General features: G+C 31.5%; 1 protein-coding gene across 1 annotated transcript in view; it reads left to right on the top strand.

Annotated features, from left to right (window-relative positions):
* Window positions 1–262: 262 nt before the first annotated feature.
* The window catches only part of LOC110998172 (epidermal growth factor receptor), a 68,989-nt gene continuing 54,841 nt past the window's right edge, over window positions 263–14,410 (top strand). The window contains exon 1 of the mRNA XM_022266664.2: window positions 263–437. Coding sequence (XP_022122356.2) covers window positions 371–437 — 67 coding nt within the window. The 5' untranslated portion in view covers window positions 263–370. The remainder of the gene's footprint in view (window positions 438–14,410) is intronic.

The following is a 14,410-nucleotide window of genomic DNA, read 5'->3' as shown; positions in this document are numbered from 1 at the left end:
TTATAGGAATACAAATATTTTGTAAGCTAAAAGTGATCTTTTTATTAGATAATTTACTGAAACATTATGTAAAATAACAAAATATATAATTTAAACGTAAATTATTTTGATATTAGTGTAAATTAATACTCACAAAACTCCTCGCCTCAATAGACGCCCATTATTAGTCATTTCTGTACATTAAATTAATCTTTGATCCTGACGCCGTGCGTACGCGCCTTGGACTCCATAGAGTTTAATCGTCACACAAGTTGTGCTTGCGAGCGAAACTGACGCGCGTTGCGGTGCCAAGTGATTCGGACTTATGTGGTGTTTCACAGACTGTGCACTTTGCTAGAATGTGTCCTTGCTAAGTGTATCTTATGACAATATGTTTAAAGTGATCTTTCTGGTAGTGCTGGCGGCTGTTAGCTGCAAAGCGGAGTTCCAGGAGAGAGGTAAGTCAGCCTCCGATCTTTTTGGGTTCTTATGCCTTATCGATATAGAGCCTCTTGCGATTACACTTAATACGAGTCATTTTTGTTTTATCATTAACAGCGTATATTATGACATTATCAGCAACAGATTACAAGGAAAAGTTTCTCAAGATAACACTCTGTTTGTGGATAATGCAACCATTTCAAAGATACAACGCTAAGACTTTAAACCAACAACAAAGTTAAATTCTAGATAACCTTAAGTGCGCGAAGAATATGTGCTGAACAAAATTACCAGATTGATTGCAAGTTTTTAAATTACAATCAATTTGGCAATTTATTATGATATATTTTGAGATAAAGCATCCAATTAGCTAAGCGTGAAACAGAAGAAAAGAAGACAGAAACATGAAAAAGATTATATATATATTAAGGCTAAAAGTAAACATTAACCAGATGTCCTCTACTGCTAAAGTTTCTGCAATATGACACACATATTTATATATATATATGTGTTCTCATTCGCCTTTAACTAATACTACGGGTGGCGTGGCATCTGTAAAAACATTAATCTAAAGACCATAATTTTAATTGGAGCAATTCATCATTGCTCTCTGAACATAATACAGTTAATTTGTTAAGAAACCAGAATAAGAAAACAAAGTTATATGAAAATATAAAATCTCGATTGTAATTAGATTTCAGAATAAAAAACAAAATAATAATTGAATAAGATTGAAGTCTCATATTATGTACTTTCAAATGAAAGAATTCCGATTTCTTGAGAAATCATAGGTCTGGATGTCTGATACTAGTCTCGTTTACTTGGACACTCGTTTTTCTCGATTTCTCTTCCGTTCGATGTCCAATTAAGTCGAGATTAAGCTCTTTGCCTGTATTTCATATTCGTATAATTGATGTGCCCGTTATATTTTGAAATATTTCTAATATTCTCAAACTTTACAAAATATTAATGTAAGTATGAAAATAGATAATAATTAAATTACGTAGTATAAGCACGGCACAATATTTGAATGTATTATGAAATTTAAAAAAAAATATATTTCGTGAAGACAATGTTCCATAATGCATTATTTTGCTTCACCATACTAAGTGTATATACTAAGGTAGTCTATCTGAAATATACCAATCTAGACTCTCGTATAGTGTGACAGAACATTACGTATTTTCAAACACCCAAATCTACAAGCATTACTGGTGTCCTCAACAGAGTCTTCTCTGTAATAGTTACACCAAACATTTATAATAACAATTAAGAATTGTGTGAAATGAACGCATACTGTAATGCGATACAAAAATAAATGTAGAATTACTTATTTGTGAATGCGGTTGACCAGAACGCGGTTTGTTGCCGAGTATTTTGATTAGGTATAGGATTTACAAACCGAACTATGTATTACCTAATTTAGTATGAATTATATTATTAACTTTGTTGTTAAATATAAAGCAATCCATGCCATATTATTCGAGTGAATACATAAATTATCATACTTAAATTTGTTACTGTTGTCTCTGTCAGTCATATGTAGCTTTCTTCGTTTATAAGTAAGTTAAGAAGAGATAAATTTCTACCTCTTTATAATGATAAAGCCTTTATTTCATGTCCTTAAGTTCTATTTCAAATGTCATTAGTGGTCTTGTTTGTATTTACTATGTTATCTATGTTAGTATATATATTATGACTGTAGTATATAAGTCGTCTGTGGACATGGACCCCACTTGCGTGATGACCTCCTCCTATCTTTTCCAGAATTCTCTATCTTTACCAATAGTCTATTCCATGTATCTATCTATGTCTTAGTCATGCTATTTCTATCAAGTCACAGCCCACCTTCTTTTTGGCCTCAGTCTACCTCTTTATGATATGCATTATAAATTCTTAGGTTCAGAAGTACCACAAAAACGTTTGTCTGTAATATTATCTCATAACTTCCACATACTACTTGTAAAAATTGTCCTGTACATACCCCACTTCCGCTATTACAATGAAACGGAAGCTAACACGAGTACCTATAGGCCGTAAAAAAGACACCCCTAATGAACATCCCTTGAGTACCGTTTGCCAGTTTTTGTGTTCCTAGCGTATCCCGTGGGTTCAAACTACTTGTTTACCCCTATATGGCTGTGAACTGAATCGATCTCATTTATTTTAAGTGTGTTTAGCTTACTTATTAGTATAATAGTAGATAGACCGAAAGATCCAGAAAAAATTAAAGAGATTGTATGTAATAAAACTGTAAAAGGTATTGGTGAAGCATTTGAACTAAATAAAACTAAAAATATTTGTTTATTGGATATGAATTGCGCCACGGTTGGCCTTGAAAAAGTAATAGCCACACATAATGTAAATGTGCTTTAAAATTTAAAAAAAAAATAGATTTACCTTTGAAAGTAAAATCTTTATTGTATTCAATTATATTTTACAGTTCTGATGTGAAGTATTTTCATTTCATTCGTTTTAAATTACCACCTTCCCATTTCAGAACATCGAGCAAAAAGTTATTAAAAGAACGACATTTCGTAGCCAGCGTGTTTTTGCTGTTTGTACTTTACAATACCACTGCTTACAAAAACTTTAATATAATATGATCACAGTTTTAAACTGAATTGAACTCTTTCTTAATAATGTTAAGGTCGGTTTTCCATTGAACTATTAAGAATTTATATCTTAAATGTGTTCCACACGCTGATGATTTCACTAGTTCACAATTACTAGGTACCAATGAGTTAAACGCGTCATCTTTATCAAAGTTAATTGTATGACGATTGAGAGATTTTAATTTTCTTGAACTATTAGTTTTATCATAAACCTGTAAGCCTAAATATGAGCTATTTTAGAATAAATTCCTTACTTTGTTCAGTAAAGCTTGAGTAAAAAGAATAAATTAAACATTAAATAAACATTTGAAGGTTATCAAAATACTTAGTATCATAATATTGTAGTTAAAAGTTTTAGTAAAAGGTGTATTAAATAAGTTACATTGAAATGTTTTTATGTATTCCAAACCGTTTTCGTTCGATCAATTAGCATATGAATATAAATAAAATTAACCGCAATGCGAATTTATGCTACGGCGAACTATTTACCATTAATTCTACTCATATTATGTGATTTTGGAAGTTATACTTCTTTTGGCGCGATGGAGAAAAATGATGAGAGTGAATTTTTACGATGCGCGCGCACACCAACACACGACAGTAACAGTACAATTAAAAGTGTGAATAAATAAATATTATTTTGGCGTCAATCAATTTAATATACGACGGTGATAGTATTTACTAATAATTTATTTATATAAATAAAATCTTTTTGATTAATTTTAAAATTTATCGTTAATCACTACTGCATTTTAGTTATTATTTTAACATTTCATACGCCAAAGAATTATAACTTCTAACGCGTGTATATAAGTACACACACTCTTTTTTTATCCGTTATCTACATACGTTCAAAAAACAAGCTAATCTTGTATATCCGTAATTAATATATTTTATCTTATATGCATGAAACTGTTTCCTGTTTATACTACAAAGGAATAGTAGAGTTGAATAATCATATTTAAGAATTTAATCTGATAAAACATGTTGACGTGTTGATCATGTTCTAAATCTTAACAATTGGGCTACGACATTTTCTAAACGCTGTCAAAATTTTGTAAGGTTTGTATTGTAAGCCTAACATACCTCTGTTTCCGTATTCCAAACTAAGGAAACACGAAATTAAATTAGAACTCCAATAATTGCAATACAATCTTTATATAAAATCATCCGTGCGTTGTAAACTAAAACTATTTTTTTTTTTAACTGTTTTAAACATGTACCACATACCACAGAATAATAGTTTTCAGTTACCCACAACGCAGAGCTTCGCTAGTGTAGGGACTAGCGATATATGAATTTTTCACAACCCTTTTACCATAAAAAGTTTTTATTATTATTGTTCATAAATCTCTTCCTAGCTAGACCGATTGACTGACGATTTTTTTATGTGTGTTCACAAAATCATATATCCGGCGATGGCGGAGCATTAAAAAGTCAAACATAATTTTAACAGCGCCTTATACAACATAAAATACATAGTTTACAAGCATTGCCTCGAGAAATAATACTTTGACAAAAAATATTTAAGGTTAAAAAATATTGCTTAACTTCTATAGATCTGTGGTTTAATAACCCTGACTTGAAGCTCTGTCATATTTTTAGTGCTAATATTGCGTGAAAGCTCAAGAGAAACAATAGTCGATGTGTTTTAAGAGGCTGGCTATCTTATAAGATATACTAATATATCTTTCTAATATCTTTCTATAAAGAAAACTGTTGACAAATATATTCAGATCTGTGAGACCAAATCTTATAGAGGGTTATAAACATAAACTAAGACCGCCATGGTGATGGTTTATTTATTTATTTATTTTATTTATTTATTTCTTATATTATTTATTTACTTCTAAGGATCAATCGCAACGAGCAACGAAGGTAATTCTGATACTTAATTACGACTTCTTAACAACATCTTTATCATGTTTTACTATTGTATATAGTGGGTAAATGTTATATTATGATTTCAATCTGGTTACAACGACCTTGTGTTACCCGTGAACAAGATATAGTATTCTTAATTAATTAAATGTACTTCTTGAACAACGCTCTTTGTATTTCTTGAATTATTATGTTATTTGGATTTGTCCAAATTTCACAACCGTTTTATACTATATAGTGTTTTGTAACGTTTAGGCATAATTTAAATTAATTACAATTAATTAATACACACACATATATCTAGATAAAGCAATAGAATGCTTAGTCGTAAAAAATACTCTTTATTTGAAACAAATAGGACGTTTCCCATATATATACTGGGCGTACTACACACTTTTTCCTTATGATCGAAACTGCGGTCCTGTGGTTAGATAAAATCCTGCTAACATTTGTATTCATCATTCAGAACTTTTATGAAAATATAATTATATTTCGTAAGCTGAAATTATTAAAAAACAAAATAAACCGAACTATTAAAATTAACTTAAAGTTTTATCCAACAACATATTCTATCTTTAATTATTGCTAAACAGTCCCAGTTCAGATATTGAGCTAAATACACAAATTGGAAGTATCGGAGAGGCGCTCCTCAAAAATGATAACGACAGAAGGAACACATTCCATCAAGCTTAGTCGACCCAAAGGAACATACGGTCGCACACTGAACATTATCGCATTAATTAAACTATTAAAGCGTACACACACATAGAAAAATCTATATAATATATTATTTATGAATACAATATACTACTAGCTATTAAGCGAGCGAGTAGTGTTGGCCGAGTAGCATTTTCGAATGTCATTCCTGAGATTCGACCCCAGCTGGAATAGAAGAACTGGCCATCCGCCACTATTTTTAATCGCCAAGTTTTTTCTTTAAAATGCAACAACGTCCGTCACTTTAATGTAAATCAGTTGACCTATGTAACACATTTAATTTGTCGTATCACTACACAAATTATCTAAACCCTTGTCAAATTTGTTTATGATAACTGTATAAAAGTTTTTAAATCATTCACATTAATATCGCACTTTGTCTATATAAATAATACAAAGTCTATTGCAGTAATAATATTTCATTTCGTCAAAATAAAGTTGTTATGTCTAAGATTACAGTCAAGTTAATGAACAATGTCTAATGATTAAACAGATGTATTATATTTGTCGTCTAATATCTCTGTACGTATTAGACGACAAATTACTGTCCTGGGACGGAGATGATATATTTAGTCATGACACGACGGTTTTGGTAATCGCAGAGAGATATATGTGAATTAGTGGAAAAATTATATATTGCAAGCAAAATTACCTCCGGTATTAGGAAATTCACTTTTCTAACCTACTCAGTACTTTTCTGCCCTTGGAAAGTTATTATTAGAAATTGTGTCTAAATTGTTGGTGCATTGGACAGACAAACACATTTCTGATCTGTTTTGTTGTCGTTTTTTTGAAAAATAGGCATTTTATTGAGAGATATAAATTTAATGTGATAAATGCGACGATATTGGCGAGACGATGTAGTTTACTGAAATGAATAAATTTTTCGAATTATACCACAATGTGCAAGTATATGTTATTTTAATCACACGCCTTGAAGACTATTCAATAAAGTCACAGATTGGTTATGAGCAATTATGTCATTAAAACTTTAAGTCCGGGAAACAATAAATATGTACAACTGTGATAAATAACGTTCATAAATAACGTTCGTAGATAGGTATTTTCTGTTTTTATAGACTTAGAAGTACAAAAGGTACTTGTAAAAGGTAAATGTATAAACAGTATTTAATGTTTTCTGTTTTAAATCAACGAAATGATTTAAATAGATTTTGTAAGTTTCAAAATGTCGTAATAAAATCTGGGCTTTCAGCTCTTTATCAAATTAAATCAAATCAAAAATCATTTATTCATATAGGTAACATAATGTACATATACTATATAATATACAATACATTAAATGATTCTAACTTTACATTTACTGCCAGTTCTCAAATCAAGGGAGTAGAACGTAAGAGAATAACTGGCAATAAACTCTCCGCCACTCTTTTTAATCGGCAAGTTTTTTTACACAATGTTTGTAAGGAGCTGCAACAATTACACCATGTTCCACATGACTATCAGCAGGAGGCATGGTGGAATAGGAGCACGCACTTACATAGTATAAACTTACGTAGTATAAACAAATGATATCACCGCATACACGAATTCAAGTACGACCACTCACCACAAGTAGCACCCGTTCACGAGTATGACGCATGGCCAGCGATCGGTCCCTTCACCATTTTTTATATAAATTAAATCAAATTTATTTTAACGCAATTACAAAAAGCCCGTTACCAATAAAATTGGTACATACTGAAGTGTCCCTATTCACAGTTCAGGTCATTTGGTTTAGTAATTTCCTTGATCAACATCACCTTTGGCCGGATTTAAAAGTACTGTGCATGTTCAATGAGGCACAAGACGGCTTAGAGAATGTTCAATGTTTAACGGTATCATCTTACGAGGTAAACTTACAATATCCACTTCGTGGAAACTATGTCATGTTCTCAGTTATCTTAAGTTCTGATTTACATAACACCCTTTAGATTTTATTTAAAAAGTTTTATCGTTCATTTAAAGAAATATGTCTATGGTACAGTATTCTAAATGTCAAATAAGTTCAGATGTGAATTGTTAGGTTTTATAGAACAGTTCATATAATTATGATCTGATGTAATCTCATTTCTATTCCTAATAAGACCCAAAGAAAATATTGTAATGAGATGATGATCGTCTCTGGCAGAATGTGGAACACTCTGCTCCTCAGCATTATGCGAAAGCCAATTACAGCCACAGCACAAACGCATTATATACTTAAAACATACCTTGTTATTTAAAAAACATTGTTATCGCTCATTTTTTTATGTTTCATTTTTTAGTTTATTTTTTTTCTTTTAATAATTGTTATTTTTTGGGTTTCTGTGTGTGTCCATTGTTAGTAAGACATGTTATTTCTATGTCTAATGTTTTTTACTTGACACATATACATTTTCAATTCGGACACTTGTGGTTAGTTAGATAAATGACAGGGCTAGTTTTAGTTATACCAAGGGAAACCCTACATTAAGTTGTAAGTTGTACGAGCGAAAAAGTTTACATCTGGTGTTTGCAAATCTTATTATATCTTGTTTAATAAAAAACCTAATCATGATTTTTAACTTTGTTTTGTCTTAACTATGCTTAATTGAACGCTAGCTATAATTTATAAGCGATAATCAAATTCAAATATAGATAATGTCCATTTTCTAACTTTCTCTTCTAACAAACTTTGCTTAATTTGATGTCAATATCATTAACAATATTTATTAGTTAGTAGCAACAAAACAATAAAAATAGACTCCAGTATCCATTACGTATTTGACATTCAGAAAGACAATACTAGGTACTGACTCTGAATCTGAGGTCCCTTTCAGTATTCATTCGTGGAGTCATGAAAATATCCTCAACACTTACGTGGCAAAAAATTTCATACTACGAACGGTAGCTACAAAACAAGTATAAGTACATGATATTGCATCGTTTTCTTTATATGCAAAAACGTAAGTGATCACCCGAGTGATGTGTTGTAACAACAAGATATCATCGCGTTCATTAATCATAATGATAGAGAATTAGTTGACTCAGCGCACGCGCACCTACAGAATTAGGAGGTACGATTCGAAGACGTCCGAAGAACAACGAGGTCTCCCGAAGACGATTAAAAAGGGAGTTCGTCAGCCCGTGACGCACTCAACGCAACCGACTGTGACGTCCCTCAAGGCTCAAACCCATGATATCGCATATCTTAATATCTGCCATACTCATACTAATCACATGGCGACTGAATGTTTTTGTTACGCAACTAACGATGTTTTAAACTTTTTGTCAACAATTTTATGAACTGATAATCTTCTTAGATTTCGAGTACTATCAACAGGGCTGATGCATCGCCTGGGCGCTGCCTGATGGCAGAAATCAATGAATTAATTAACTGCATAAAAAGCTATTATACTGAGTTACCTTTACACCAGCGTGTCTTTGAAATATTAATGAGGTCAAAATTAATTATAAGGCAATAATACACTAAGGTCGTCACGTAATTCGTAATTTTTATAAGCAGAAAGGAAGGTTTATTCTTTCCTTAGTTTACTTTTAAAATGTAAACATCGAAGAAACTTATTATAAGTGATATTGTTTGGAGTAATATTACATTGTAACAGTGCACTATAAACACAAATGTGATTGGCGCTTACTTTATGTTTTTAAACAATTATTGTAAGAAAGAATCTATGGATTTTAAAAATAGAATTCCGTTTTATTTTATTAATTTTTGGTATAACAAAGCAGTTATAATGATGTACAGTCAGTCCTTTATTGCTATGCCATATGTGTAGAAATACCACTAATAGCCTCAAATAACAAGTAACTAGTGCAAACAAAATAATGTAATAAGCATGTGAAGTCATTATTATAATTACAATCTCCCAGAGCGTAAACAGTAAACACTCATAGCCCGCGTGTGAGATTATCATTTATTCATCAAAACATATGCAGTTTTATCAGCAATCATAGACTCGAATAAACTGTCATGAATTAAAAATGTATAGAAACCAACAATATTTGTTTGAACAAAAAAGTGTAGTACAAATTAATAAATACATATCTCTGACCTATCTTATTTGACTCAAAATTATAGAGGATTCAAAGTGTACAGTAAGTTTGAAAAATTGAAAAACGAAGATAATTTGAAATTTTACTAAATACTTGTAGACCTAAGTCCAGACGAAACAGTTGACAAGCCGAAAACCATAACAATACTAAGCTATTTAACTTAGGATGGACTGAAATTCCTTTTAAATGTCCTTTTTATTTCCTTATCCTCAGGACAAATCAGTAATGCAATTTTCATATCAGATCTGCTCTGAGGATAATGGTGACCCCACAAATATGCACTGTATACAATACAATATTATGTTTTAGAAATACCTTCTAAAAAGTCTTAGGCTGATAATATACACAATTTAGTTGAATAGCGGTTTTAGTATCGATATCGTCTTGGTCAGTGAACCATACACTGTCTCTAGACAACTAGTTCAAATGTAAATAAACACTTTTATTTAAAAAAAAAACTCTCATTTAGTTTTGCAAATGTTATGTACTATTTATACTATTCACTTCTTGTCAAATTATACTTACAATGTACTGTACATTAAGAGCAAGGTCTAATAATAATCGTATGAAGAACTTTTTACTTTATTAACTAAGCTTTGAGTTTTACGGCACTGGTTATAACAGAACAATACTCGCTTAAGTCAAATCAAATTGAACAATGTAAAATATCAAGTTTTTCGTCGAAAATAATAAAATTGAATAGTTAGTGAGGCCATCTCGCGGTGAGGCACGCAAGCATGACAATACACGTTGCGTCTGCGCATATAATACTGAAAACTCAATTGCGGACTTTTAACAAACAATGCTCGTAATGCCACTGCTACTTGAAAGATAAAATGCCGCAGTGAAGGTCATAATAATCACAAATAATTATGTCGGTTAGTAACATATAGGTATAACTGTAATAATATATTGTATTGGTTTAAAATTGAATAAATTGATGTTTATACTAATATAGCACATAGTAAGCCCACGATGATGTGTTAAACAAATAAATGTAACATATGTATAGTAATTTGTATATAGCTTAATCGGTATCTATAGGCAGCTATTATATGTACAGCTTAGTACTCTGGCTCTATGAGTTCTCATCTCCATCTCCTTCACATAAAATTCAGTATAGGCATATAATACATGCATTTTTAGATCAATTAAGTAGAATAGTATTCAGTTTTAATATATAAAATTAACTTATTAATTTTATTTATGTGAAAATTTCTCCTAACGGAAAGGTAAACTGAATATTTGATTTTACAAAAGGTCTTAAATGTTGTATATAATATAAATGAAGATTGAAATAAATTAACGGTCATTTGGAGACTTAAAAAGAATTCATCGTACTACGTGGAATCGCGTGTGTCAATCACAATACTGGCCAGCAACGAAACCTTTGTAGGAAATAAAGGATTTATGTTTAGATGTTGTCATAGGATATTGATTGATCTCCCGTACCCAAGGGATGCTTTTCAATGGGGCATTCCATTTGTCCCTCCTTTCCGAAGAACGCGTTTTGGTCAAAACACATCGATGTCCCGATTGAGCATTCTGATAAATAGTATTCTGATAAATAGCTAGGTCTGGATATGCATAGTTCCTCCCTTCACATTTTAAAATAGATTTTTGTTTAGCTTTTATGTAATTTTAATTGTATTGTTTAATAATTGTTTTGTTCGATATTTGTGTGATACCTCTTCGTGTAGGTATGTCATATTTGCCATACGAGCTTGTCACATTCCAAATTGTGTATTGTAGTTCTTTTACCGATGTAGTGCGCCGAGCGTTGGCAAGCAATAAAAAGCTATAAAGTACGTAAGAGTTATGAATGCTTCGTTCACAAGCGCCACAAGTGCCAGACTGTAGTCTGTAATACAGAAATATTGTTGTGTCTAATGTATAGAAGTCATAATAAAATTTAATCAAATAAATTTGTGTATTCTTGCATCAGGAGCTCCAGAGATACGTTGAATAAACGCAAGAACTGTAAAACCGTAAACAATTATGTCAGTTAAAAAAGTCCGTAAGATAAAGAAGCAGATGGTGTACCACTATTAAATAGAGGTACTTTGTCTCAATTAAAGAACGTGACACGTTGACTCCGGAGTGACTTCAATTGATAGAGTTGATGATTCAAACATTGACACATACATTATTGGTATTTGCGTTTTAGCATTCAAGAAATCGCCATCGGATATAACTTGTTAGTTAAGTATCTTCTAGCATTAACATTTTATTCTGCCACAACACGTATAACGTCAAGGCGTTGCTAGCAAGAAGCTCATTTCTTATCTTACACTTTGTGTTTTGCAATACATTAAATTCTTTCTAAAACTTACAGAATTAACTCCATTCATTAATCAAAAATACCGGTTGTCGACAGGAAATTTCAAATGTAAATGCGTAATTTACTTTTCAATGAATTCATTATCATTTTATTTAAATGAAAACTCGTTTTTGCTATCAGCCTTTAAAGTAGTAAGGAGTTGCTTATATATTTTTAATTGAGTAAAACAACATATTTAAAACCCGATTAAAACATGATTTAATAATTATAATACATTTCATATACCATTAGAGGCATGACATGCGATTACAATTTTTAAGTCTTATTCAATCTAAAGTGTTAGAAGAAGAAATGCATTTGTATATTCCATTTTTGTTAAGACTTAGCGTAATGGTAGCAGAACAAGGTGCAAAACCGCATATTTGTATTTGCTATTTGACAGCAGTGAGCAGTGTTGGCATTGTGACTTCAGCGTGCGACTCTCATACCTGAGGTCGTAGGTTCGATCCCCGGCTGTGCACCAATGGACTTTCTTTCTATGTGCGCATTTAACATTTGCTCGAACGTTGAAGGAAAACATCCTGAGGAAACCGATAGACCCAAAAAGTCGACGACGTGCGTCAAGCACTGGAGACTGATCACCTACTTGCCTATTAGATTTAAATATGGACATAAAACAGATTCAGAAATCTGAGGCCAAGACCTAAAAATGGTTGTAGCGCCGCTGATTTATTTTTATTTATTTGACACCAGTATAAACATATTAATGTGCAAAACTCATTATTATAATGAAACCGCTATTTGCAATGCAATGTCAAACTAATAACGTGAATATTTCGTCTATAAAGCGTCGAATGTATCATATTTTAAAATTGCAATTTTCAGAGTGCAATAACTATAATAAAATTTAAACATTAAATAATAGTACATATAATTGTTTTATGTGTAACAACATTGAATACGGTTCGTTCGGCCAGCAGCTGCATAAGGTCAATTGGTGCTGACCCTAATATTGTAACCTGAATTATTTAAAAGACACCATCGCCCTCGTGATCGTCGTGCCGAAAGGAACTCTCTTAATAAGTTGTATAGTACTTAGGAGAGCTTCGTCTTGAGTCTTAAGTTTGTTAACAGTGTTCGAAAAGTAATGTTTTCTTTCCCATCAAGTTGAAATTAAGACCCGCTCAGATAAACAGATCGTCGCCCCAATGCTTGTTTGGCCAACAGACCATTTGGGTAATTTTACAGGAGAAATGTTTTTTTGTTTTTCCATGTTATGCACAAACAAAGCAGTAATATTACGGTAGTTTCCAAAAATATTGTACATCTGGCCTCTTAATATCTATAAACATTAAAAAAAGCTTTGGATTTTACATGCGAAAAACCGGTTTTAAAATGGATATTGGACAAAGAAGTGAAACTATAATTATGCTATTAGATATAGACCATATACCTTGGGATGTTAGCTAAACAGCAAACAAAGGTAATTTGTGCTTGTTTGCCCTATAGCCTATTTTTACAATACAGGGTGTGAAATTAAAACTATTATAATTTTTTAGAATCTTTAGAAAACTAATTTTGACAGGCCTGAATAAAAAATATTTGTGACATGTAATCAAATTTACAAATTTAAATTAACTAAAATTAGCTACTCGGCATTTTTTTTTATATTTATCAATTAATTTAATTTATTTCCAAAATGAAATTTTCTGACGCAACATGATAGGTACCTGAATATTTTACTATTAAAAAACGAAATATTTTAATCTAAATTTTTTTATTTAAAAAGAAAATGAGGTAGGTACTTTGCTCACATGTTAGGTTAACGTTGAATGCTTATTGTTACATAATTAACTTTTATAATACTTTTGAGGTAGTTGAGGTAGTAGTAGGGCCCCTCCACTATTTTCTTCAGAGTCAGCGCCCCTGGCCTTTATTTCCTGCTTTTCCTGTCTTTCCATCTTTTTTTGCCTTTCCTGCTTTTTCTGTATTTCCAGTAACTCCTGTATTTCCTGTCTTACCAATTTTTCGTGTATTTCTTGCTTTTCTTTTATTACCTTCTTTACCTGATTTTTCTTCTGTTCCCTGTTTTTCTTCAACGATTTTCTTCTTCAAAGCTTTTTGTAGTATGTTCTCCATAAATTTCTTATCCTCATCCGGCATATATTTGTATGAGCTACGTATGTCTTGAATTTTTTTTTGTGTAACAGTGCTTGTAGGAGCCTTCACGTTTAGATCACTTAGGATTTGAATTTTTTGTTTATTTATGTCTACTGATGTTGTGGGCCCTCGGAAACTGGTTTTGTATTGCAAGATATTCCAATTTGATTTATTGTAAGTTATGGCCTTTACTCTTGAAAAAGGTACTTGGTTAAATCCATACTTAATAGCTTCTTCATGGTAAGAGTGGAAGTCGTCATCCAGCATCTGGAGGAACTTAAATGTTAAAGCCTTGGATTTT

Source organism: Pieris rapae, chromosome Z (assembly GCF_905147795.1).
Source record: "Pieris rapae chromosome Z, ilPieRapa1.1, whole genome shotgun sequence".
In the NCBI taxonomy this organism is placed as follows: Eukaryota; Metazoa; Arthropoda; class Insecta; order Lepidoptera; family Pieridae; genus Pieris; species Pieris rapae.
This window is presented reverse-complemented; position numbering and strand designations above follow the sequence as displayed.